The 27,860-nt window shown below is 49.6% G+C and overlaps 1 protein-coding gene across 1 annotated transcript in view; it reads left to right on the plus strand.

Annotated features, from left to right (window-relative positions):
• Positions 1-27,860, plus strand: part of SKAP1 (src kinase associated phosphoprotein 1) — a 65,009-nt gene that overhangs the window by 21,132 nt on the left and 16,017 nt on the right. The window contains exons 5-8 of the mRNA XM_068211970.1: positions 25,854-25,931; positions 26,556-26,639; positions 27,063-27,187; positions 27,688-27,751. Of these exons, the coding sequence (XP_068068071.1) occupies positions 25,854-25,931; positions 26,556-26,639; positions 27,063-27,187; positions 27,688-27,751 (351 nt within the window). The remainder of the gene's footprint in view (positions 1-25,853; positions 25,932-26,555; positions 26,640-27,062; positions 27,188-27,687; positions 27,752-27,860) is intronic.

Consider the following 27,860-nt stretch of genomic DNA (forward strand, 5'->3'; position numbering starts at 1 on the left):
GTGGTCAGCGTGGGAATTTGGGACACCCATGGTCAGTGTGGGGCCAAGAGAGGATTTCCAGGGAAAGCAGAGGGTTGGGAATGTGGGATATCTGTGGGATCTCAGCTCCAGAATTCCCTCTGGGAATTTTCCTGGCCCAGTGTTGCCCTCTCCTTGAATCCCTGGCTCACTCCATCCTCCCTGGATGTTCTTGGAATTCTGTTGTCTCTGTGCAAAATAAACGGGATTTTTTGGGGCTGTGGCCATGGAGAAATCAGTGTTAATGTGCCAAAATTCCCTGTTTTCACTCCTGGAAAGTTCCAGGCTGGGATCCGCTGGCTCAGCGCCTCCTGGCCTGGCTGTGTCCATTGGTCCAGCAGGGTCACCTGGCAGGGTCACTCTGTCCTGGTCACTCTGTCCTGGTCACTCTGTCCCGCTGCCCTCCCACTCCTCCTCCCCTCAATTTCATCTTTTTCCTGCTTTTTTCCCTCTGATCTCCTGAAGTCAGGCAGGATCATGGCCTGGGAAGCCTAGAGCTGGAAGGAGGGGCTTGGGGTGGGTCAGGAGAGCATTCCAGAATCCTGGAATGGTTTGGGGTGGAAAAGACATTAAAACCTCTCCAGTCCCATCCAGGGACAATTCCCGTTATCCCAGGCTGCTCCAGCCTGGCCTGGGACAATTCCAGGGAGTGAGCAGCCACGGATTCCCTCGGAATTCCATCCCTGAGGGAAGTCCCACCAGGAGGAGCAGCTTGTCCAAGGACACGAATCCAGGTGCCTGTGGAGCGGGAGAAGGAGCTGGGGTTTTCCATGGAATCGCCGATCCCATTTTTCCCAGGACAGGGAGGATCTGTCCCTCTCCACCCATCACAGAAAAACTTGGAAAACTCCGGACTGGGGGAGGAAAGACCTTGGAGAACAGGAATGAGGGGAAGGAAAAAGCCAAAAAGTGACATGGGGATGTCCTGAGGGGGATCTGGATCTTCTGTGTCCCCTCGGTGCCACCTCAGTGCCACCACAGTGGGACTGGCGTGGGGACAAGCCAGGACCCGTCACCGTGGCCATTAAATGGATTTAATCGGGATTTTCCAGCTTTGATTTCCTGGATTTCTGTGGGAATCAAGGCAGGATTTAATTGGGAATCAAAGCAGCATTTGGGGTTGCAGCCAAGGCCTTGGCAGTGCTCACCACACAGCTGGCGCTGCCTGGGATTATCCCAAATAAAAATTGCAGCTGGATTTTATCCGCCACCTGGATTTTGGAGCGGGGGAACAGACGATTTCATTTTCCCAATAAATTTAGGAAGAATCTGTGGAATAACTGCCACTGCCGGAGCAGAGTGGGGCTGTGCAGATGTCTGTGCTCAGCTTTATAACCATCCTCTCGAATTCCTGGAGTTTTCCAAAAATTCCTGCCCCGCCCGCTGTGCCAGGCATTGAGGAACCCGTGAGATTTCCGCATTTTTAACGGCCTTTCCTCGCTTGGATTCAAGTTTCCTGCTCTTTCCCACAGCCAGGAGGACGAGGAATTTGCCGGGAGCGTGAACTGAAAGTTGAGAGTCTCCTGTGGCTGTGTTACTCCAGTTGTTGGGATTCCTGGAATATTCGGAATACAACATCCCCGAAAAGCTAGCGGGAGCTGCTGGGACGGTCATGCATCCAGCAGCGGGAGGAGTGCGGAGGTTTTCAAGAGAAAACCCCCCAGTTTTCCCTTGAAAGCAAATTTTCCCTTGGAAAGCTCCTCAAAACCCATGAGGGTTTCAAGAAGTTGAGGATTGGGGTGGGTGGGGAGGAGAAGAGAGTTTGGGATTTTTAGCTGCAGGGAGGATGGCGATATCCCAAAAACGACCCCGTTTCCTTCCCAGGGCAGAGGTGAAGCCGTCGGAGGGATTTAAAGGGTGTGTGGATGTGGCACGTGGGGACGTGGGAGGGGTGCCACAGGCCCCAGAGCAGCTGTGGCTGCCCCTGGATCCCTGGAAGTGTCCCACACCAGGCTGGACGGGGCTTGGAGCCCCCTGGGACAGCGGGAGGTGTCCGTGGAAGGGCCTTAAGGTCCTTTCCCACCCAAACCATTCCATGATTCCGTGGCAGCGCTGGGTTGAAGTTTGGCCTTGATCTTGGAGGTCTTTTCCAACCTCAACAACTCCAGGATTCCATGAGGGGACATCTGGGATGGACATGTCCAGTTCCAGAACTGAACCTGTGATGGTTTTAGAGCCGAGCCCATGGTAGGTCCAGAACCGAGCCTGTGGTGGTTTTAGACCCGACCCCTGTCCCAGTTGCCTCCATGACCCCGCTGTGGTTCCAGACCCAAACCCATGGTGACTTTAGACCTGACCCTGTCCCAGTCCCAGATGTGACCCCACTGCAGATCCAGACCCAAACCCATGGTGACTTTAGACCTGACCCTGTCCCAGTCCCAGATGTGACCCCACTGCAGATCCAGACCCAAACCCATGGTGACTTTAGACCTGACCCTGTCCCAGTCCCAGATGTGACCCCACTGCAGATCCAGACCCAAACCCAGGATGATTTTAGACCTGACCCTGTCCCAGTCCCAGATGTGACCCCACTGCAGATCCAGACCCAAACCCAGGATGATTTTAGACCTGACCTTGTCCCAGTCCCCGCCGTGACCCCGCTGTGGTTCCAGACCTGAACCCAGGATGATTTTAGACCTGACCCTGTCCCAGTCCCCGCCGTGACCCCGCCATGGTCCCAGCGCGTGGCCGGCGGCGCCGGCGCTCAGCCCGGGGGGCGCGGGGGGGAGCGGCAGCAGAAGCGGCAGCAGCAGAAGAAGGATCTGCGGCCGGTGGCTGCAATCATCCCGCTGCTGTCTGCTCCCAGACTGATGGCAGAGCCCGCCGAGGCGGGGAGTTCAACCAGAGGTTATCTTTCCCAGGTACCATCTCGCCCAACGAGAATTTGATTTTTTTTCCTTTTTTTTTTTTTTCTTTCCCCTCTCCAGGACTTTACTCCATTAGATTAATGAAATTTCAATGAGAGCCCGGCGCCCCCTGAAGCTTTGTTAACAAAACAAATGGGGGTTCGGGAGGTGTGACAGCTCGCGAGGAGAGTTACGAGAAGGTGAATACATCCTCGCAATCCACTCAGCCCCGCCGCACATTGATCTCTATTTAAAGCCCCAATCGGATTTTTGTTAATTATAAATGATTGATCTGCAGCTCTCTCCCTGCTCCCAGTGCCGCCCGCCCTTCTCGTCTTCCATGTGGCTTTTTCCACCCCCTTCTCCTCTTTCCCCGAGCCCCCCAACGCACTCGGAACTTCTTTGCATGCTGCGTGTGGAGCGTTTTTGTTTTCGGAGACAGCCCTGGAAGGCAAATTGCAGCTGGGCCCGGCGGCAGAACCGGCGCTGTCAGCGCTTCCATCGCCGGCTCCGTGTTTTTCATGGCTTATCAGCTCCGCGGCCAAATGAACTCCGAGCCCAGCGCCTTTTACAGGTTTAGCACCAAAAAAAAAAAAGAAATAAATGGAGAAGAAAGGGAGAGAAAGGCAAAGAAAGGGCTTGGAGACAAAGCGAGGCGCGGTGATTAAAGCAGGGAAATTGGGTTTGGTTTCCAGGAGCGTTGGGAATCTGGGAAATTGAGAAGCCGTCCTTAAATCATCCTTTAAATGTGGGGTTTTCCAGGGGTCAGGGTGTTCCTACACGCTCTGGGGATGGGATCCCAGGAAGGTGAAGGTCCAGAGCCTCTGGTTCCTCCCCAGATCTTCCCTTGGCTCTGGTTTTATCCCAGACTGGAGCTGGGATCTGTCGGAGCTGGGAAATGGAGACGACCTTAAACCCCCGTTTAAATGTGGGGTTTTAGTGGGGTCATGGTGGTCGTGTTCACACTGGGAAAGGGATCCAGGGAAAAATGAGGATTCAGAGCCTTTGATTCCTCCCTGGATTCGATCCCGAACTCTTCCCTTGGCTCCGGTTTCATCTTCGCTCCGGGTTAGGGCAGGAAGGTTGGAAACTAGAATCTGCTGGAGCTGGGAAGTTGAGGAGCCGCCCTTAAACTGAGGTTTTAAACCTGGGATTTTCTCGGGGTCAGGGTGGTCATGCACACTCTGGAAATGGGATCCAGGCAAAAATGAGGCTCCAGAGCCTTTGATTTCCTCCTGGCATTGATCCTGGACTCTTCCCTCAGCTCCGGTGTTATCTCTGTGAGGTTGCTCCAGATTTGGGCAAATCCCAGCTCCAGCTCCAATCCCTTTAAAACCAATTTATCAACGCTTTTTGGAGACCTCTGGCCAGGACTGCCAGGTCTGGTGGCCACCAGTGGCCCAAGAGTGGGCAGGTCCTTCCTGGTGCCTCCACGGAACTTCTGGAGCTCCGTAAATCTGGCAGCTCCCGGTTCCACTTCTGAAGCGCCACAGAAATGGGATATTTCCGTCTCCAAACCTTCAATTATTGGAATTTTTGTGGCTTTCTGGAGTTGCTTGGCTTGGGAAGGGGAGGGGGTGGTTGGTTCTCCTTGCTCAGATCTTGGTTCTTCCCCTGGTGAATTCCATCCTGCTTGGAATCTCCTGTGAGAAACCTGGAGAATTCCAGATAATTCAGAATTTTATTCCGTGCCTGAATTCCCTGAGTCTTCTTTAGGGTCGGCTGGGTGAATTTTGGGGTTGTTTGACTCTTCTCAACTGCTTTAAAAACCCCCCTAAAATCCCAAAACCAAACAGTATAAAAACCCAATGAGGAAAAGAGGGCAAATGATGCATTTTTGACCTTTTTCCTTGAAAATCCACCCCAAATCCCGTTGTTTTTCCTCAGACCTTCCTGAAATTTCTCAGTGCTCGTCCTGTGTGGAGGTCCACCAACCCCATACCCCAAAAAATGTGTAAAAAACCCCGTTTTAGCAAAAAAAGGCCAAAACAATGCCAAATAATTGAATTTATGGGACAACGTCTCCCATCAGAGGGACCTGGATCCTAAAAATGTCCCCACAAGGGGGGCACAGCTTAAATTAATTTATTAGGTTTATTAATGAATAAAATAGATCCAAACTTGAAGCAAAACTCCTGAATTTTGCTTTTCCCCCCTTTTTTCAGTGCACTGGGTTGGGTTTTTTAGTCCAATTTTTGGGGTTGAGCTCCATCCCTTCCCATTTCCGTGTCTGGATCCCATCCCTTCCCATGGATCAAAATTCCAGGAAATTCAGGGAAAGCCACAAAAAGTGCTGGATGTTTATTTCTGGAATTAGGAGCTAAATTCTGCCAAATTCAGCTAAAAAAAAAAAAAAGGAGTTCAGTACCCTCTCTCCTTCCAGAGGTGCTTTTCCAAAAATCCGGGAAAAATCAGATATCCTACCGAAAAAAAAAGAAATTTCGGGATCAGCACCGAGGTGGGGAAAACAGGAGGTTTTTGGTGAATTATCGAAGGAAAAAAAAGGAGGTTTTTGGTGAATTATCAAAAGATTCCAAGGATTAAGAAAAAAAAAAGGAGTTGATTTTCCGAGATATTTTAATCCCTTTTCCCGTTGTCTTCGGAACGGCCCTAACGGATGATTTTCATTAGCGGGGCCGGAATTTATGGGGTCCCAGCGGGTTCTCCCAAGGTTAAATAATTTAAAGGAATAAACCCCTTATCCCATGTAATCGAGCTAATGAAGGATATCGGATATTTCCACGCCGGGGGAGGGGGAGGGGGAAAAAAACCCAAAAAAAAAAAGGGATTTGGGAAGGAACGGGAACACAAATCTCAGCGTAAACGTGGGGTTTCCAAAGGCGGAATTCCGGCGGGATATGGCGCGGCCATAAATAAAAAATCAATTTTTAACGATGAGGGCGCCTTGTTCGGGAGCATTCCCGGGGTTAAACGGGAGCAGGGAAGGAAGGGAAAAGCGGGAGAGGCGGGGGTGGGAATTTGATTTACGGGGCCGCGATTCCTCAGCGGAATCTCCGCGGAATAATTGTTATTATATCTCCGCTGCCAGATGGCTCCCGGTGTAAACAGCCGGCCACGACTCCGGCATCGTCCCCTCATCCGTGGAGAAAATTCCCTTTCTCCCCATCGATTTATGGGGAACAGAAAGAAATCGGATTTTTCCCGCTCGTCTTCGTCGTTCCCGTTGCTTTTCTACTCCAACTCGTGCCTCGTTTTGGGGTTTTTTTAATGGTTTTTCATTTTTTCTTTAATGAAAATGGTTTCTATAATGGTAAAAAAAGCCAAAAGAAATCCAGGCTTGGGAAATAAAAATCAAAATGATTTTTTAATGGTAAAAACCAAAAAAAATCCAGGCTGGGAAATAAAAATCAAAATTATTTTTTTAATTATAAAAACCAAAAATAAATCTGGTCTGGGAAATAAAAATCAAAATTATTTTGTGAAAGGCAAAAACCAAAAAATAAATCCGGGCTGGGAAATAAAAATCAAAATGATTTCTTGAATGATAAAAAATAAAAATAAATCCGGGCTGGGAAACACTTCCGGGGAGAAATTTTGGAGCGGGAATCGCGGTGGTGGCGGAGCAGGGAATAAAAAAGGGAATAAAAGGGAATAAAAAAGGGAATAAAGAGGGACTAAAAAAGGGAAAAAAAGGGAATCAAAGGGACTAAAAGGGAATCAAAGGGAATCAAAAAGGGACTCAAAAGGGATTTAAAAAGGGAATAAAAAAGGGAATCAAAGGGAATAAAAAGGGAATCAAAGGGAATCAAAAATGGAATAAAAAAAGGAATCAAAAGGAATCAAAAGGGAATAAAAAAGGGAATCAAAGGGAATAAAAAGAAATAAAAAAGGGAATAAAATGAAATGAAAGGGAATCAAAGGGAATCAAAAGAAATAAAAAAGGGAATAAAATGGAATGAAAGGGAATCCAAAGGGCTTCGCTGCTGCCAGGGTTGGTTTTTTGGTTTTACACTTTTTGGATTCCAAAAGTTCCTCAAAAGTCCTTTCAGCCCTGGAGCTGTGCAGATTTTTCCCATTTTATGTTGTTTTTTTGGTTTTTTTTTTGGCCTGTATGGAAATGTGGGAGGTGAAAAAGGTGGAAAGGGAAAATCAGGAATATGAAAATCCAGGGAAATTCAGGGAGCCGGAGCCAATCAGGGCTTGGGTGTGCCTGAAAATTCCTGGGGTTGGAAACAGCCTGGGATGGCCAGATTGTCTGATTTTATTTTATTTTCGCTTTATTTTATTTTACTTTATTTTTTATTTTATTTTATTTTATTTACTTAATTTATTTCATTTTTTTCCTTTTGTTTTGTTTTATTTCATTTTATTTAATTTCATTTCATTTTTATCTTTTCCTCTTCCCACCTTCCTTGGAGCTCAGAAGGAATTCCCTCTTTCCCCCTGGAATAATTCCAGGAATTTTGGGATTCCAGGAATTTTGGGATTCCAGGGATTCAAGAATTCCAGGGATTCCCAAATTCCAGGGATTCAGGGATTTAGTGATTTCAGGGATTCCATGCATTCAAGGATTCAGGGATTCCGGCTGATGGAATTTCTGGTGAGGCCAAGGCGTCTTCCCCATCCTCATACAAAATCCAGGGATTTTGTTTTTCCCATTTCCCTCCCTTTTCCCAACTAATCCCACATTTCCAGGAATGTGGGAATTTCCAGGAATTCCCTCCCGAGCCGCTCTCCCTCAATCCCATCCCTTCCTTTTCCTCTTTTCCCATTTTCCACCTCACTCCCGGCCACCTCCGAGCGGCAAATCCTGGATGGAGCCGCGCAATTCCGGCTCCTTCTTCCCGAGGTGACTCCCAAACCGCCCAGGAGCAGCTCCTGGGAATTTTCCGAGGCTTCCAGCGGGGTCTGGTTAAAGATTAAATCCCCCCCCGCATTCCTTAGATCCGGAATTTTGATGGATTTCTCCAGGTGCGCCGCGCCCGCCCAGGTGGAACCGCGAGCGCCAGGCCGTGGCGACATTCCTGGCCCTCCCCGGGGGTCATTCCGTGGCCTCCATCCCGATTTTCCGTGGTCCTTGCGCCGCTGGAATTTGTTTACCCCCCTGGGGGATCTCGGGGGGGGAAGTGTTGGCTTGGATTCCTGCCCGGAATTCCGGGATTTTGGCTTTTATCCGGATTTTCAGGGGCTTTCGGCACCCTCCTCACTTTGATTTTTCCACCTCTGATTTGGGAGAAATTCCATAATTTTGGCTTTTATCCAGATTTTCAGGGGGTTTGATTTTGGATGAATTCCATGGATTGAATTTCCTTGGATTTCTGCGCAATTGCAAGAGACAAGGGAAGGAATAAATCCCTGGGATGGGCACAGGGATCCTGTAGGAGCTCAAATATCCCAGCCCTGGGAAAGCTTTGGCTTGGGATCCATCCGTGGATATCCAATCCCACCTTGGAATTCCAAACATTTGAGATTTGGGGATGCTCCAGCTCCCGGGAAAACCTCTGTGCATTGGTTTCTTTCCCCATAAAAATCATCTTTCCAGTAAAAATATCCAGGTTTTTCCTTTCAAAATTGATCCGAAGAAAGCTTTTCCTGAGGAATTGTTGGGATGATCCCAGGTTTTAACCTTTGATCTGGGCTCGTTGTAGGAATTTTGATTTATTGCTGAATTTTATTCCAAACCCCAGGATTTTTTAAATTAAAATAAAAATCCCCAGCTATAAAAAAACTCCATTTCTTTCCCACCTTTTTGCCAGAAAATTCGCTTCTCTTTTTTTTTTTCCGCTTAAAAATAAAAAGGGAAAAGGGATTTTTCCAGCCTGGATTCATGTCAGGAATAAAAGCCGGAGAGGGAAAGGGGCGGATGTTCCATTTCCCGCAGGGCCATGGAGCAGGAGCGGGCAATTCCTTCATGTGGAATATCCCAGATCCATGGGAAAAGTCCCTTTCTTGGCACCTCTGCCTTGATTAACTCAGGAATTGCTTTTCCCGACAATTCCCGGGATTTTATTGCCCATTTTCCCCCACCTTTGTCATTCCCGGGGCAGTCTCACATTTTTCTCCTTTTCCTCAGGGATTCTGAGGGTTCTTCCAGAGAATTCCAGAGCTGGGCCAGCTCAAATCCTACCCCGGGAGCAGATTCCCGGCAAAGCCCAGGAAATTTTGGGATGGGAAAAAGAGAGATTTGGATTGGGAATTTGGGAAAAATCCCTTCCCTTGAAGGAAATCCTGGGAATGGGGTCCAAGGAAAATTTTTGCATGGGAGAAAAGAGATTTTTGGCTGGAAGAGAAGGATTTGGATTGGGAATTTGGGAAAAATTCCTTCCTGGCAAAGCCCAGGAATGGGGTTCAAGGAAAATTTTGGGATGGGAGAAAGGAGGGATTTGGAAAATCCTGGATTTTTATTGGGATTTTTATGGCTCAGCCGAGGTTTGGGAGTTGGAGGGATGGAGGAGCCACGGCCCTGTTGGAATTTTGGGATGAGCTCAACCTGACTGAGCTGGGATCGAGTAGGTCTGGTTTAAACCCAGCCCAAGGAATTCCCATCAGGGAAAATCTGGGAATTGAGTTCCTCCCTCAAATCCCGGAGGTCGGAGCAGGACCCCCATCAGTTCCTGCCCTCTGGAATTTCAGTCTCTGGTTTTTCCCTGGGTTCTCCATCTGGGAAGAGGAAAAATCCAAAGAAAGACAAATCTGGGAAAAGCTTCTCGGGGAGTGGGAATTCTGTGGGCTGGGATTGTGGGAATGTGAGGGTGGGAAGTTGGGAATTGAAGATCCCAGAGCCGGGAAGCTCCTGGATCTGGATTCAGGAGAATTCAGGAAAATTCAGGAAAAATTAATGAAAATTCAGGAGAATTCAGGAGAATTCAAGATTCTGGGAGAGAAGAGCGAGGTTCAGTTCCGTGGCTGAGCTGGGAATTTTGTGGGCTGGGATTTTGGGAAGTTTGGGAGACCCTCTGGATTTGGAGACCATCTGGAGCTGAATTCCTCTGGGAATGTGGGGAAATTTTGGGGACATTTGGAATCGAATTCTTCTGGGAATGTGAGAAATTTTGGAGACACTTTGGAGCCAAATTCCTCTGGGAATGTGGGGAATTTTTGGGGATATTTGGAGCCAAATTTGGGAACATGTGGAGAACACGGCTTGGATTTCCAGGAGCAGGAAAATCCAGAGCTTCAACCCCGGAGAGACCGGAATTTGGGAATGTGGCATTCCCAACTTTTGGGGAGGAATCCGGGTGTTTCCTCCTTGAGCTTTTCCCTCATCCCAAATGGAATTGAAGCTGGACTGGGCCAGGCCAGGCTCTGCCAGCTGCAGCCTCTAGAAAAACACAGGAAAAACTGGATTTTCCCCATTTTTCCATAGCCTTGGACCTGGATTTTTTTTAGGGAAAAAAATCCCATTTCCCTCTTTTTTGTTGTTTTTCCCTCCTTTTGTTTCTTTGGTTTCATTTTCCCATTGGAATTTGAAGGACGGATCCAGGGAGAGGAAATTTGGAGCATTCGGAGGAATTTTTGGGAATTCTTTTCCATTTGGGAATCTTGGAGCGCTCCAGGGATGGGTTTTGGGGGAGGATGGAGGAAGGAATGGGAATCCTTATTCCCATTTTTCAGCTGGGGAAACTGAGGCAGCGGCAGTCCCTAAAATGGCAGGAAAATGAGAGATATTCCCAAAATTCTGCTTTTCCCAGAAAAAGGTGCCTCTGGATGATTCCAGGCTTGGGATTGGGCTGGAATTTTCTGATGTAAATTCCATTAAAAAGCCAGAAAGCTCCAGCGGAAAAGGGGGAAGCTCCCAGTTTTCCCAACCTTTGCGCTCTGGTATTTTCCTCGGGATTCACGGATTGTTCTGCCCCGTTTGTTTTCCCTGGAATGATCGGATCCAGAATTCTGCCTGGGAAAGGAGGGAAGGAGAGAGGAGAGGGGGAAAAAAGGAGCTGGGAATTCATCCTGGAAAATAAAGATTTGGGAATATTTAAATTGGGATATTTGGGGATGTTTGGGGATGTTTAGACTGGGATATTTGGGAATATTTGGGGATATTTAAATTGGGATATTTGAGAAAATTTAGGGAATATTTTAAAATTTATTTAAGGATAATTTATTTAGGGTATTTAGGGATACTCAGGAATATTTAAAATGGGATATTTGGGGATATTTAGGGACATTTAAGGATATTTAGGGATATTTGGGGATATTTAAAGACAGATATTTTGGGATATTTAAAGATATTTATACAGGGATATTTGGGAATATTTAGAAATATTTAAATTGAGATTTTAAACATTTATTTCCAAAAACCCCAAATCCCAGCAGTGGGAACCAGAAGGAGATCTGAGATTCCCCTCTTCCCTTTTTTTCCTGAGCTCCGCATCCTCTTTCCCCCTTTTTTTTTTCCAGGATTCTCCCCGAGTTCTCCCAGGAATCCGGGGGCTGTGTGAAAGGGGAGCCGTCCCTTTTTTCCCAGGATGAATTCCCGGCGCCTGGGGCAGGGTCAGGGATGCTTTAGGGATCCGTTTTCCAAGGAAAAAAAATGGGAATGCTGTAAAAAAGGACGGATGGTGCCGGTGTCCGTCGGGCGAGGTCATCCCGCGGTCAAATCCAGGCCATTCCCGCCTGGAGTTCACGGCCTCAGGCTTTTATTGGGAATTCTAGGAAGGATTGGGAACGCTGCGGGTTTTCCTTGGCAACTGCACGGGGCTGGAGCTCCCAGCGCGGGTTTTGGGGGAATTTGGGAAGGGTTTTAAGGGAAAACCTGTCAAAAACGTGGAATTCTGATGGGAAATGGAAAGGAAACAACAAAAAGGGTTCTGTTTGGGGCAGGGAGAGGGATTTCCCATCCTTGATCCCACAGGATTTTCCAGCCCTGACCCCACAGGAATGATTCATTCCCCCTAAAAATAATCAAGGAATAAATCCAGGAAAAAATTGGGAAAATCCAGCTTTTCCTCTCCTTTTCCAGAGGAAGTGTGAAGGGAAAGGGTTTTTCTGGGAAAGGTGAACACACGGAGGAATCCCTTTCCGGATTTGGGAAAGGAGGCGAATTTGGGGTGGGAAAAATCTGGGATATTGTTTTCTGGGAAGGGCTGGAGTAGGGTTTTCCTGAAATTCTTCTATCGTCAGAATTTGGGATTCTAAAGGTGCCAGGGTCCTTGGGAATTCTTGAACCTTTGGGATTCTGAAATTTCCAAGATCCTCAGGAATTCTTGAACCTTCAGGATCTGGGATTTTCAAGGTCCCAAGATTCTTGGGAATTCTTGAAATCTCAGGATTTGGGTTTCTCTCCCTAAAAATTCTGTGTATTTGTCACATTCCTGCTTCAGGATCCAGAATTCCCTGCTCATTTTCCCTCTTCCCGATCCCTGCATTCCTCAATCCTGGTGCTATCCTTGCTTTTCCCAGGTCTATCCCAGAAATTTTGATGCTGTTGGATCCCACTCAGGAGTTTTCCCAGAATTCCCAAGCTCAGGATTCTCCACCTGACTCATCCCTTTGGATCGGGATTGAGAATAACCAATCCCTGGTCTGGGCTAAATCCTTGGGAATGGCTTTTCCCGGTTTTTCCTTGCCTCTGAAATGGGATTAAAGCTCAACATCCCACTTTTTTCCATGGAAAATGGAACCTTTTCCATGTTTCCCTGCCATAAATCCTGGGAAATTTCCCCGCCAAGCTCAGTGGGAGCAGCACCGGGATGAATTCCCGGTTTTCCAGCTAATGAGAGTGAAGGGGCAGGGAATTCTCCTCATGGAACGGAACTGGAAATTCCAGGCTGGAATCTGGCACCGGAAACCCTGAAAAAAGCACCGGGAGAGGGGGAGGAGGCAGCGCAGATCCCAAAAGCAAGCTGGGAGCAGGGAATGCCATTCCCGGGAATTCCGATTCCCAGGAATGAGGGTCCAAGGAGGGATCAAGGAGTTATTCCAAAGGTTGATCATTTCCTTGGAATATTGGAGTGGGAATGGCTTTCCCAGTGGGATTTCCCCCCGTGGATCCTTGTATTTGTGGGGTTTTCCAACGGTGCCTTTGGAAAAACAGGAATTCTTGGAATGGGAGGGAATTGGAGGTTCCACTTGGAATTTTTGAGGTGCAATCCCTGATCCATCCTTTTCTGGGAATGGGATGAAACCCCGGCACATCCAATTCCCATTCCCAGATTTTCTCAGGGATTGGCTCTGTCCCTGCCCCCCAGAGGGATTTTTTGGGGTCGGTGGATCCATGGAGGGGGAGAATTCCCAGTGGTTTTTGGGGGGTTCATTCCCGGCCCTTCTCCTCTTCCCGCTTTAGAGATTTCCAGCTGGGAATCTTCTCCGGGAAATGGCGCCACTGCCCCCTGCCTGCGGAGCTGGGAGGGACGAGGATACGGGACTGCGATACGGGATTTGGGATACGGGATTGGGTTACGGGATTTGGGATTTGGGATATGGGATTTGGGATAGGGGACTGGGATATGGAATTTGGGATATGGGATTTGGGATACGGGATTTGGGATAGGGGATTGGGATATGGGATTTGGGATACAGGATTAGGATACAGGTTTGGGATACGGGATTTGGGATATGGGATTGGGATACAGGTGTGGGATACAGGATTTGGGATAAGGGATGTGGGATTTGAGATATGGGATTGGGATAAAGGACTGGGATATGGGATTGGGATGAGGGATTTGGGATAAGGGATGTGGGATTTGGGATTTTTGACAGATCTGGATGGGCTGGGAAGGGAATAAGGAAGTGCTCAAATTCCAAGCATGGAATGAGCCAGGAATGTTTCAGCACCTGGAATTTCTTGGATCATCAAGGCGTTAAAACAAAAGGAATTTCTGGGATAAAGTTTTGCTTCCCTCCTCCAAACCCTCTGGAAAAGGTGGATTTGGGATAATCCCAGGGATCAGGGGGTTATTGGGAATTCAGGGAGCTTGGAATAGGATCCCAATAATCCCAAGGAGCATTTGGAGTGGGATCTGATCCTATGGAAAATCCAGGACAGATGGGACATGGGAAAAGAGTGCGAAAAAGGGATTTAACATCCGGAAAAATCCGAGGTTTTGGTATTTTAATTCCGGAATTTTCGGGATGAGGCTGCAATCCCTGGGAGCGGTAGATCCTGGGAATTTGGGGGCTGAGGATGGGCTGGAGATGGTGATCCCGTTTTTCCTTGGAATAAATTGGGATATGCAGGAGAACAGCAGCTCCTGTTGCAATCCCAAGGCTGGAAAATAATTAGGGAATAATGAAAAAAACCCAGGATTTGAAGTGGGAAAACCATCCCAGAACACTGATTGATTGATTGATTAATTAATTAATTAATTCCAAGATCTGCTCCCAGTTAACACCTCTGGAATTAATGGAGTCACATGGGAGCGGGAATCACCGGGATAATTTTATTAGGAATAACCAGAAATCCATAACATTTTTAATTCCATATCAGCATTTCCAATTTTTCCACCAACACTTCCACTTCTTCACCCAAACATGGCAACAACTCCTGGATTTTCCCACCATTTTCCCACAATTTTCCCACTGTTTTTCCACAATTTTCCCACCATTTTCCCAGGTGGAAAAAGCTGCCATTCCCAAAAATTCAGCATTGGTTTTCTGGGCAGGGAAGGATTTCCATGGAGTGGGAATCAGAAATCCGTAACAATTTAAATTCCCTATCAACATTCCCAATTTTTCCACCGACACCTCCCATTCCACACCCAAACACGGGAACAACTCCTGGATTTTTCCACCATTTTCCCTCCATTTTTCCCCTTTTTCTCCCATTTTTCCACCATTTCCCCCTCCTTTTCCACCATATTCCCCCCATTTTCCCAGCATTTCCCCCCCATTTTTCCAGGTGGAAAAAGCCGCCATTCCCCAAAACCCGGCATTGTTTTTCTGGGCGGGGGAGGATTTCCACAGAGCCGGGATCGTCGGAGCTAATTAGCGGAATGGCCCCATTATTTATCCAGGGACACGGAGTCCAATAATTGCTATTGCAGCTCGGAAGCGGCTCCGGGATATTAATTCCCGATTTTTCCTGTCAGCTCCGTACAGTAAAACTTCCAAATGGGCCCCCGAAGGTGCAGAAGCTCATTTTAATCCTCCTTTTTCTTTGGAATTGGCAGAATCTCCTTCCATAAAAGCCGGAAAAAAAGCGGGAGAACGGATAATATTTTGCTCCGAAGGAAGCCGTTAGAAAATCTTATTATTTTTCCCGCTCCCTGACCTTTTCCCGGCTTTCCGCTGGAGGAAAAGTTGCCTTGGATCTGGGGGTTGTGATGGCAGTGAGGATTTTTTGGGAGAATACAGGGAATGGGTTGGGTCCCTTCACTCTGGAAGCTGGGAAAGGATGGATTGGCGGCCCCATGGAAAGGGTTTTGGGTGATTCCCATGGCGTGGAAGATTTTGGGATTTGCTTTTCCTGGGATTTCTCAGGGCTTGTCCCGTTTCATTTCCCATCCTGGCATTCCCATGGCATCAAGATTTTGGGATTTGCTTTTTCCAGGATTTCTTGGGAATTGTCTCATTTCATTTCCCACCCCTGGACATCATTCTCTTGACACAGAAGATTTTGGGATTTGCTTTTCCCGGGATTTCTCGGGGGTTGTCCCATTTCATTTCCCAGCCTGGCATTCCAGGAGGATTCCCAAGGGATTCTCTGCTCTTTGGGGCTGGATTTTGTGTGGGAATTCGGGTTTTTCCCAAGGGAATTCCAGAGGGATTCTCCGCTGGCTGTGCCCAGATTTTGGGTGGGAATGAGGGGCTTTTCCCGCCCACATTCCCAAGGAATTCTCCCCTTGCTGTGTCCAAACTTTGATGGGAATGAGCATTTTTCCCAACCAGGATCTTCCAGAGAATCCTGACTGATCTTTGAATGAAAACCCTGTGAATGGCATCAAAAATTCCCTTAAAAATCTCCTGATTTAAACCAATCCCAAATCCCAGAACTTCCACAATTCCCCTCAAAAAAAAGAGTGGGAAGAAGGCGAGCCCCCAGTCCCGAGAATTTCTCCATGGATAGGAGAGGCTCCGATGGAAAAAATAAAGGCGGGAAGATCCCGTTTTCTCGGGAAAACTCGTAAAGCCAGTCGGAATCCGACATAAACAAAAATTTACACCCGGCATTTATCCTGGAAATTGCGGTTCCGTGCGGCTCACGCAGGCGGATAAATCAAATTTTATGGGATTCTGCGGAGTTCTTCCAGGGAAACAGAAATTTAGTGGGATTTGAAGGCTTGGGAAAACAGGGGCCGTTCATCCTGGAAAGCATCGGCTCCCACATGGAAAAGGATAAAAATCCATCCCTCGGGATTGGAGCTTTTCCTTAAAAAATGCCTTCGTTAAATATTCAAGGGATGAGCCTGGAAAAATTCCCAGGTTTTTTTGGCGTGTTCCTGGTTTGGGGTGGGAAAACTGGGCCTCAGTCCCCTAAAAAAAAAAAAAAAAAAGGGATTTAGGGATGATTCCATGATTCACAAAAGGGGTTTAGGGATGATTCCCGAGTTTTTCGTGGTTTTCCAGATTTGTGGTGGGATAAATGGGCTTGAAGCCCCAAAAAATGGGATTTGGGGATGATTCCCAAGCTCCTGTGTTCCTGCAATCTGGGAAGGAACTGGAGCATCCCAAATCCCGGATTTCAGCTCAATCCCTCCTCCAAATTCCCTGTTTTTATCCCGGATCCCTCTAAATCCCAGCCAAAACCATCCCAGGACATCCATTCCCTGGGCAGGACGGGAAAACCTTTGGAAAACTGTTGGAAGCCGAGGCCTCTTGTCCTAATTAATGCCAGCCTGTCATTAATTAATTATTATTAATTAGGGGCCTTAATTAATCCCAGGATTTTGGGATCCCTGCTGCAAATATTCCAGAGGTTTTCCTGAGATGGGATCCAGGGTCTGCTCCAGCTTTTCCTGGTTTTTTTTGGAGGCAGGAATGGGGTTTTTAGGGGAGGGGCTGCTCCCATTCCCAATAAAAACAAGGATGGAGCCAAAGGCTCGGAATCTGCTCAGGGAAGGAGGAAACGTTCCCGGCTCCGGAATTTCCATGGGATGGGCCCGGCTTTATGGCCAGAGGCTCCGGTGGCACTTCCTTCCCTTCGGGATGGGATTCCAGGCTGTTCCCAGGGCAGGAAGGAAGGAAGGAAGGGAGGAGATCCCGGTGGGATCTGTGGGCACTGGGAACGCCCCTGGATCCGAGATGGCGACGCCTGGAAAAGTCGGCTCTGGGATATTTGTATGGGAATTTTTCCCCCTCTTTTTCCCAGTTTTCCGTGGTTTTATCCATGGATCAATGATCTGAGCCTGGTCTGGTGGGAGGGGAGATCCCTGAGGATTCGCAGTTTCTGGAATTCTGGAATTCTGGGCTTGGGGGTCGCTACTATCCCGATCCCATTCCGTGATTCCGTGGATCCTCAGGGATCACAGATCGCTCCAAAGGAATCCTCCCATGGAGCCAAAGATATTCCCGCTCTTTTTTCCCAAGGAAAGAGTTGGATCCGACTGATCGAGAATCATTCCCATCCTAATTCCTGGAATACCAGGGAAAAATTCCAGCCATTTTCCTGCTGGCACTGAGGATCATCAGGCCCTTCCCAGGAGAAGATCTCCAGTGTTATCCTGGTTTTCCAGAAGGATAAAATCCATCACTGGACAGGGAAAATTTGGATTTTCCATCTTTTCCTGGGATCTGACTCCAGGCAGGGACGTTCCCCATGCTTTAGGGTGATATCCCGGATATTTTCATCAGGAATTGCGATGACAGGACACAGGGAATGTGTTCCAAGTGGAAAAGGAGGAGTTCAGGTGGGATTTTGGGGTTCCCTGGATCCCTGGAATTCTCCCAGGCCTCATTGGAGCGGATAACGGGATTTGTCCCTGCCCATGGGATGGGATGGGAATGGGATGGGTACAGGATGGAAACGGGATGGGAACGGGATGGGAATGGGATGGGTACAGGATGGAAACGGGATGGGAACGGGATGGGAATGGGATGAGAATGGGATAGGAATGGGATGGGATTTAAGGCCCTTCCATCCCAAACTATTCCACGATTTGGGATTTTCCCTGGTTTTCCAGAAAAAAATCCCGGAGAAAAACAGCAGGGATTTCTGGGAGCAGGTGGAGCTCTCCCCCTTTCCCCCCTCTCAGCTCCAGGACAATATTCCATAAATATTTGCTCTGGGAAATGAGGAGGTGCCGAAAGAGCCCCGGAGCGGCTGGAAAATCTCCGGGAGGAGCAATCCAAATACACCTGGAGCGGGGATTGATCCGCGCCCGTCGCCATGGCGATAATCGTGGGATCCTGCGGGATCGCTGGGAGCCTCTCCGAAGTGGGAAAGGATAAATCCTGCTGGATGCTGGGCAGGTCCAGAGCTGGCTTTAGGGCTGGCTTAAGGGCTGGCTTTAGGATTCTGGGATTACTGGGAGCCTTTCCAGTGTGGCAAAGGGATAAATCCTGCTGGATGCTGAGATCCAGCGTGGTTTTAGGGCTGGTTTTAGGGATGGTTTTGGGGATGGTTTTGGGGATGGTTTTAGGGCTGGTTTTGGGGATGGTTTTAGGGCTGGTTTTGGGGATGGTTTTGGGGATGGTTTTAGGGATGGTTTTAGGATTTGGGCAATCTTGGGCTCTCTGTGAGCTTTTTCAAAGTGGAAAAGGGATAAATCCTGCTGGATACTGAGATCCAGCATGGTTTTAGGGCTGGTTTTAGGCCTGATTTTAGGGTTGTTTTTAGGCCTGATTTTAGGGCTGTTTTTGGGGTTTATGACACCTTGGGGTCACCGAGACCTTTTCTGAAGCGGGAAGTGGACAAATCCTGCTGGGTACCGAGCAGGTCCAGGGTGATTTTAAGCCCAGCTTTAGGATTCCGAGCCCATCCCCTCCCCGCGGCCGCGTGCCGCGTTCCCCGGCAGCCGCGAATCCTGGGAATAAAAAATGGGAAGCGCTTAAATGGTGAATGGGTTTCATGTTCCTGTCAGCGCCGAGGGTTTGTTCCCGTTTATAAACTCATCCGTTTGGAATGACATCGGTTTTATGGGAGCCATCAGCCCTGGGTGACGGCGTTCCCGTGTTCCACCATTACTGCCCGATTGGATTTGCAGTAAAGAACGGGAATGGGAATCGTAAATCTCCCGCCGGGAGATTTAGGGCTCCTGGAAGGGGCAATGGAGCCGTTCCCAGCGCTCCTGGAAGGGGGAAAGGAGCTGATCCCGGTGTTTCTGAGGGATGGAGCTGATCCTGGGGCTCCTGGAAGGGGGAAAGGAGCTGATCCCAGTGTTCCTGAGGGATGGAGCCCATCCCGGTGCTCCTGGAAGGGGGATTGGAGCCGTTCCCAGTGTTCCCAAGGGATGGAGCCAACCCTGGTGCTCCTGGAAGGGGGAATGGAGCTGATCCTGGTGTTCCCAAGGGATGGAGCTGATCCCAGTGTTTCTGAGGAATGGAGCCAATCCTGGTGTTCCCGAGGGATGGAGGGGTGGGAAGGGGTGGGAGGTGGGCAGGGAGAGGTTTGATCTTACTCTGAAATTCCATAAAAAACAGGAAATGGGGAAGAGAACACGGTTTAATTCCGTTCCTTGGAATTCTGCATGAAATAGGGAAAGTGGGAAGAGAAGAAAATTCCAGGAGGGAAAATCCTGCCCTGGCTCAGGTGGGGTTGGGATGTGTCAATCCCAGACTTTGAATCCATAGGCAAAGGGATGAAGGAGTTGGAATCCCACAGGGATGGCCCTGCAATGACTCTGGAATGACTCTGGAATGGCCCTAGAAATGGCCCATTCCAGATTTCCCCTCTCCAGGTTTCCAAAGGAATTTCAGGAATTCTCCATGGTCAATTGGTCTTTCCTTGAGTATTCCTGGAAAACTCGGGATGGGTCTCCAGGCGCTTCCAAGTGCTGCTCTTGGCTTTGTCCCGGCCCATTCCCAGCCAGCCGCCAATCCAGGAATTCCTTCTGTGTATTCCCAGAGCTTTCCATGCCTTGGGAATGCTGTCCCAATCCCAGGAAGTGTGGATTCATTATCCAGCCCTTCCATCCTCCCTCTGCTGTCGCTTTATTGTCGCTCCCACCCAGATTTCCTCGTGTTTTCCAAGGATTTTTTTGGTGATTTGGCAGCACTTGGCTGATTCCCCACTCCTGGAGATCCCTCAATCCATGCAGAACCCTCCCGGTGAGGAATTCCCGCCCCTCTGGAAGCAAATCCAGCATTTTTTAACCCAGGAACAACACAAAGACTCCCCCCGCTCCATGGATTTTTCCCTCTTTTTATTTTCCTTAATTCACTGCCCGGCGAGTTCCTGATTGACTCCGAGACCAATTAAAGGAAAATTTAATGGGAGAATGGATGAACTCCCGGAGCTTTCCTGGCCATCCATCACTTTTTTATAGCGGGAGCTGGGAAGGAGCTCAGAACTTCCCGCTGGGAATGGGATAATGAAGAGGGCAGGGAGAGGATTCCCGGGGATTGCCGGGATGCTGCTCCAGGCTGGGATTTACCGCCCTGATCCCGGCGTTCTGGGCGCTGCAGAGACCCCCATAGGGGCTGGGAAAAGTTGGGATAATGGGATGGATCCTGGAAACCATCACAGATCTGTCTGGTTCCAGAGTGAGGTCGAGGTGTTGGCTCTGTGTTCCCCCATTCCATAAATCCCGGGAATCCACATGTCCCAGATGTGCTCCCGGCTGGGATTTCCTGTCCCAGTCCCGGTCTCCCAGCAGCTGGAATGGGAGGTGGGATCATGGGATGGATCCTGAGGAACCATCACTCCCTTTGGATGCTCTGTCTCATCCCTGGTTCCAAAGTGGAGTCGAGGTTTTGGCTTGGAGTTTCCCCATTCCATAAATTTCAGGCATCCACGCATGCCGGGATGTCCCTGAGGCTGGGAAAGAGGCCACTGGATCGATCTCCAAGAGCTGGAATGGGAAGTGGGATCATAGGATGGATCCCAGGAGCCATCCGGGATCCGTCCCACCCCTCGTTCTGAAGTCAGGTTGAGGATTTGGCTCTCCTAGTGTTCCGTCATTCCATAAATCCCAGGAATCCGGCTGTGCCTGGCAGGGAGATGGGGACAGGCAGAACCAAGACCCCAGCAGGACATTGGGAATTCTGTCTCAGCGGGAATCTGCTCCAGGTCTGGGACTTTGCGGGCATGAGTTTGTCTTTCCAAGGGTCAGGAGTGGCCTGGGGCTCCCAAAATCCCATCTTGGAGATTTGGGGCTCCCAAAATCCCCATCTCAGAGCTGTGGGGATCTCTGGGATTCCCAAAATCCCATCATGGAGCTTTGGGGCTCCCAGATTGCATCCTGCAACTCTGGGGCTCCCAAAATCCCATCCTGGAGGTTTTGGGCGGCTCCCAAAACCCCATCCCAGAGCAGAGCCAGGCCCTTCCCAAAATCCCCACCCAAATCCCACTTCCTGTCGTGGCACGATTTGATCCAGAGGCAGCAGTGGGGGGGAAAAACCCTGGAAAAAATCCTGTAAAATATCGCCGAGGAAATGGAAACCACCCGCAGGTCCCATTTTTCAGCCGTAACTCCATAATAAAAATAACAGGATAATGATTTTTTTTTGGTTTTCTGGGATGATATTAAAGGCCGGGATATCGATCCCACATTTCCCGGGCCTCGGATGGAGCCGCGGGTTTTGACGGAGAGGGCAATAAAATCCTCACTTTCCCAATTTCCCATAAATGTCAGCTCCACATGCGGGGTTACAAATTCCCGGCGATGTTCCCGTCCCTCCCTTCCCAGGGAATGAGGGAATGAGGGGAAAGTTTGGGATCAGATCCGGGCTGGGAAGAGGCTGTGTTCCCATGGGATCCCATTCCTAGGGTTCTGTTCAATCCCAAATCCCTGGATTTTAGGGTAAGGGCCCAATGTCCGCCCTGGACACTGGAGCCCTGATCCCACCTGGATATGGGGTCCTGGAGCTCTGATCCCACCTGGATTTAGGGATAAGGTCCCAATGTCCCCCCTGGATCCCAAAACCCTGATCCAACTGGATTTTTGGGGTCCTGGAATCCTGATCCAACTGGGATTTTGGGATGCATGCTGAATGTTCCCCCTGGAATCCCAAACCCCTGATCCAACTGGGATTTTGGGGTCCTGGAACCCTGATCCCACCTGGATTTGAGGTCCTGGAGCCCTGATCCCAGCTGGATTTTGGGGTCCCAGAGCTCTGATCCCACCAGGATTCCTACCCAAAGATCCTCAAACCCCACCCCATCTGGAGCTCCTGACCCATCTCATCCCGGATTTATGGCTTTGTGGGAATCTGAGCTGCCATAAAAAGCAGTTCCCTGTTTTTGCGGCCCGGCCATCCTTTATCCGCTGTCACTTCCCAGCGTTCCCAGAGGTGGATGCGGCCGGAGCGATCGATGTTTTGTTTTATCTCCCTTTTTTTCCCAATAATTTTTTTAATCATTTCTCCCGCGGATAAATAATTCCCGGGAAAGCCGCGCTCAGCACTTTTGGAGAGGGGGGGAAAAGTGATGAGGTCAGGAGAGGGAAAGGGAGGGAGTGGGGCTGGAGCTTCCCGCGGTGTTCCCGGCAGGAATGGGGCACGGAGCTGGCACCCCAAAATTGGGAAAAGGGGTTTGGGTGCCTGGGATGGGATGGGATGGGATGGGATGGGATGGGATGGGATGGGAAAAGGGGTAGCGATGGGGACAGGGACCTGCCAACCCCCATCCGCTTCCCTTGGAATTCCCAGTAGGAATGGGGCATGGAGCTGCCACCCTAAAACAGGAAAAGGGGTTTGGGGGGACAAGGGTGGGAAAAGGGACTGGGATGGGATGGGATGGGATGGGATGGGATGGGATGGGATGGGAAAAGGGACAGGGATGGGGACAAGGACAGGGATAGGGACCTGCCAACCCCCATCCGCTTCCCAGCAGGAATGGGGCTTGGAGTTGCTACCCTAAAACTGGGGAAAAGGGTGGGTTTGGACCCCCATGGAACAGGGGATTTTAGGGATCTGCACAGCCCCTTTTTGGGGTGGGAAATGTGGCATTTGGGATCCCAGCCCCCCCGCTGCCGCTCCCGCCGGGGCCGCTTCCACTCCCGGCTCCAATCCTGAGCTTCTGCTGCTTCCTTGTGGCAAAATCTTGGAATGACACGGCCTTTCCCTGAATTCCTGCCCCGGGACGGGACACCAAACCCCGGGAGAATCCCTTGGGAGCAGCTCCAGGGTTGGGATCTCCCGGCCTTGGAATCTCGGGAGGGAAATCCTTCAGCCGCCTCCATCCCTGCGCTGACCTTTGCCGGGTCCTGGAGAATTCCAAGTGGGAATTCTGCTGGCCAGCCCTTCCCAGAGGCCGTAAATATTCCCGGGAAGGTGATGGAGGTGCTTGATTTTCTTGGGATACGTTTTTAAAGAGCCAGGATGTAACCCCGGAGTCCCGGTGGCAATTCCCAGGATATTTATGGCAGGAAGGTCCTTTCAGTCCCTTCCTTTTATTCCCGAATTTCAGCGCTGCTGCTGCTCAGGATAAAACATGGAATTCCTGCTCTGTGACACCCTCAGCTCCCCAAAATTTGGGATTTTACCTGGGATCGCTGCCCCCATTGGGGGAAAAGGGGTGGTTGGGCTGGAATTTGGGTTTTGGGTTTTGGGATTTGGGATTTGTTCCCGTGGCTCAGCATCCCAAATCCTGTTTATCCATGGCCAGGGGAGTTTCATCCCTCTGGAATTGATCCATTGGTGGCTCCTGTTGCCGGACAGAAAAAAGGGATGGAATGGATGAGGCCTGTGACCGGAGGAAAACAGGAAACCTCTGGAAAACCAGGAATGAATGGCTCCAGTTTGATCTGCAGGTGCCCCAGATCAGCTGGGAGATCATGGGGAGATTGGGAATAAATCTCAGCAGGAATGGGGCTCATCCCTCCCGTTCCCTCTCTCCCTCCTCCAGTGGCTCCTTTTGGGACTGCAGGATCCTTGGAGGGGCTCAGGACCCTCTGGAAAACCGGGAATAAGTGGGAACAGTGGGGCCAGTTTGATCTCCAGGTGTCCCATATCTGCTTTTCCAAGCTGGAATTAGGGAACAAATCTGACAGGAATTGAGGTCACTCCCCCCTCCTTCCTCCTTTGGGGCCGAGAGGTCCTTGGAGGGGCTTGGGACCCTCAGGAAAACCGGGAATGCTGGGGAAAAGCAACACTGGGACTTTGATCTCCAGCTGCCCCATATCAGCTTTTCCAAGGGGAAATTAGGGAGCAAATTCCAGCGGGAATGGGGGGTGGGCTCTCCCTCCCTCCCTCCGGAGCCGCGGGGTGAAAGCTGAAAGTTGAAGAGTCCAAAGCCGTCAATCCCGACTTTCAGCCGGCGCTGGGAAAGGGAAATATTTGGATAAGGCGCGATCCGGAGCTGCCGCTGTTTACAAATCCCGGTCCCACATCAAACGCGGCTCCCTTTGGGAAGCGCTTCCCACTCGCCCGGCTCCTTTTGGGAGCTGTCACGGGAATTATTTGATGTTTCCCTCTCTCCTTTGTTTGTTTACGTTCATTAAAGTTGGGAAAATCCATCAAACCCTTGGCTCCGGTTATCCCGGAGCGCACGCGGCCGCAGGTGCGGAGCGGCCGGGAATGATGGAGGATCCATTTATCCTGCGGGGCGTGTGGAGGGAATGACACATTCCCGATAAATCCAACCCCGTTCCCGCCCTTCTCCCTTCCCCCGGCCCTGATGGATGAGTTCCTTATCGGGAACATGGAAAAGCCGTGGTCGAGCTCCGGCTGCACTTCCCAGCCGGATGCGGGGGCTGATCCCAGAGTTCCGCAGATTCCCGGGATGAGCCGGGATTTATGGAAGCTGTTCCCCAGCTCTGCTAAGCCTCATCTTCAGTAGAATCCCAAAAAAATGCTGGATACCACCTGGATTTGCCCCGCTGCAGGGAGTTACCCCAAGTTTCTTGCCTCTGGAATTCCCAAATTTGTTGCCTCTGGAATTCCAGATTTTGCTGCCCCTGGAATTCCTGAGTTTGCTGCCTCTAGAATTCCCAAATTTGTTGCCTCTGGAATTCCCAAGTTTTCCCAGAATTCTGAACTTTTCCCCAAGTTTGCCACCTGCGGAATTCCCAAGTTTACTGCCTTAGGAATGAGTCCTCCAAGGCCATTTCCAGGAAAATGAGGCCTCCAAGGCCATTCCCAGAAAATGGAGCTTCCAAGGCCATTCCCAGAAAACGAGGCTTCCAAGGCCTCACCATTCCCAGAAAATGAGGCCTCCAAGGCCATTCCCGGGAAAATGAGGCCGTCGGGCTAACGAGGAATGGTCGGAGCACACCTGAACGCTCCGGTGGAGCCAGAGCAAAAGTCGGGATTTACGGAGTCCCCGCGCAGACAGGAAAGGACGGGAAGTTTATCATGGATTAGGGAATTAATGGGGATGAATTCCCGCCCGCTGATGGATGGGATGGATGCTCCATTAGGGAATGATTTAGGATTTTCCGGCTCATTGTGGATCAGGGAGGGCTCGGCCGGGGTCGGAATGTTGGGATTGGGGAAGAACTGGGGAACAGGGAAGGAATTCCAGGGATATTCAAGTTATGGGTCCATATTTTTATATATTTATTTTTTTAATTTTTAATTTTTAATTTTTTTTTCTATTTTTCTATTTTTATTTCCATTATTTTCATTTTTATGTGGATTTATTAGGGGATCATTTGGGATGGAAGGGATCCTAAAGCTCATCCAGGGTCACCTCCCACTGTCCCAGGATTCCCAGGTTTTTGGGATGAGGTGGGAATGGCAGAGCCTTTCCAGGCTCCGGGATGAGATTCCATGGGCAGATCCACAATGGGAACTGGGTTTTCCATAGGAATTGGGTTTTCCACGTCCATAACCCAACCAGATACCAGGGAAAAGGGGCAGCTCCAGCCTCATCCCGTTGCATCCTGGAATTCCAAGACCCTCTTCCCTGTTCCCAATCCTGGAAATATCCGCGGGATTGGGATAAACCGAACCCCAATGCTGCTTCCCCAAAGAAAGGGGCTGGAAACCTTGGAATGTGGGAATGGGAATGGCAAATTCCAAGATTTTCCTTCACTTTGCTCCCTGCAGGCCTGGAAGAGGTCCCACGGCCCATCCAGGATTCCGGGAATATTTTGAAGCAAGGATATCTGGAGAAGAGATCCCGAGGTAAAACCTGGAATTCCAGGAGAAGATCCGAGGCTGCCACCTGAAAATTTGGGAAAACCCCAAATTTCCAGCCTAAAAAAACCAGGAAAAGACAGGAAATCCACAGATTTCCACTGGCAGGAGCTTCCAGGTTTTTCCAATGCCTTGCCGGGCTCATTCCCTTTTCCAGATCATCCAAATTAAATACTGGAATTAAATTAAGCCCAGCCCAGGCCTGGAGGGCAAAACTAATGAGGAGAAAAAGCTGGGAAATGCTCCAGGGATTCAGGATCGTCCCACATTTAATGCGGAGATAAGAGCCGGGCTCGGAATCAGCCTGGGCCTTATCTCCCTTTTCCCGTGAAAGCCACAAATTATTCCCTTCCCTAATGGGATTTTCTCGGGAATTATTGATGGGAAGAGGCAGAAACAGCTCCTGATTTTTCCCTGAGCTCAGCTTGGAGTTAGGCCTGGCTTAACTCCCGCTAATCTCTGCTTTAACAACATTTTCCAGAGATTTAACCCCAAACGCCTTCCCTGGCCGCATGGAATCCATGAGAAGCACATCCCAAAGGAATAAAATGGAGTATTTTCCCTGTTTTTCCTGTTTTTTTCCCATTTTTCCCTGTTTCCCCTCTTTTCCAGAGCCCAGCTTTTTCGGCTCCGAGTGGCACAAGCGCTGGTGTGTCCTCACCCAACGGAATTTCCTCTACTACGCCAACGAGAAAAGTGAGTGGGAAAAGAATTCCCAAGTTTTGGGTGAAAAAGAGGGATGTGACCATGGAAAACTGCAATTCCCAGCTCCTGAAAGGGGAAATCCCAGCTGAATTTGGGTTTTTTTTCCATTGGAGCAAAGGGAATTTTCTGGCCATTCCTCTTTCCCAGAATTTCCCTTTCCTGGAATTTTGCAGCCGTTTCCCCTTCCCCAGAATTTTCCCGCTGTTTCCCTTTCTCAGATATTTCCCGGCCATTTCCCGTTTCCCAGATTTTCCATCTGTTTCTTTCTCCCAGAATTTTCCAGACATTCCCCTTTCCTGGAATTTTCCAGCCACGTGCCTCAGTTTCCCTTCAAGGATAAACCTCCCTGAGCTGCATCTGGGGGTGGAAAAAAAGCTGGAAAATCCCAAATTTTGCCCAGTTCCCTTTTCCCAGGCAAGCAGCCCAAAGGCTCCTTTCCCATTGAGCGCTACCAGGCCCACCTGGACTCCCAGCTCCGGAAAGATTCCCGGAAAAAATGCTGCTTCCAGCTGCTCTGTCCCGGAAAACGCTCCTACGAGGTGGGAAACGGCAGGAAAATGGGAATTTGGGGGGGGGGGGGGAATGGGAATTTAATGGTAAAAAAGTGGGAATTTTGAGGGGGAAACAGGAATTTTGAGAGGGAAATGGGAATTTGGGGGAGGAAATGGGATTTTTTTGGGGGGAAAAATGGGAATTTCAGGGCAAAAAATGGGAGTTTGCAGGGGGGAAATGGGAGTGGATTTCCATGGATTTCCATGGATTAGATCAGACAGCCTGGCTAGGGTTTCCATTGATTTTCATGGAATTCCATGGATTTCACTGGGTTTTCATGGAATTCCATGGAATCCCACAGATTTCTGTGGATTAGGTTTTCCAGCTTTCCTGGGATATTCTGACTGTGCTCCTCTCCCACTTGGAGCCGGGAGATAAATCCCGGGAGTTGCCTTTCCCGGTGCCTCAGGGTTGGGAATGGAGGATCCCAGTCCCCTCATCCCAAATCCCCAATCCCAAATCCCGGGATAACGGATTCTCCCGGCAGTTCACAGCTCCGAGTCCGGTTGAGGCCCAGGATTGGGTGGAGCAGATCCAGTTCCTCCTCAAGGGTGAGTCCGGAGCGGCTGCCGGTTTTGGGGATGTTTGGGAAGCGTTTTCTCACTTGGATCAGGGCTTTCCATCCATCCACGCCCGGATTTGTGGGGAGTTGCTCCAGCT

Source organism: Anomalospiza imberbis, chromosome 22 (genome assembly GCF_031753505.1).
Source record: "Anomalospiza imberbis isolate Cuckoo-Finch-1a 21T00152 chromosome 22, ASM3175350v1, whole genome shotgun sequence".
NCBI lineage: Eukaryota > Metazoa > Chordata > Aves > Passeriformes > Viduidae > Anomalospiza > Anomalospiza imberbis.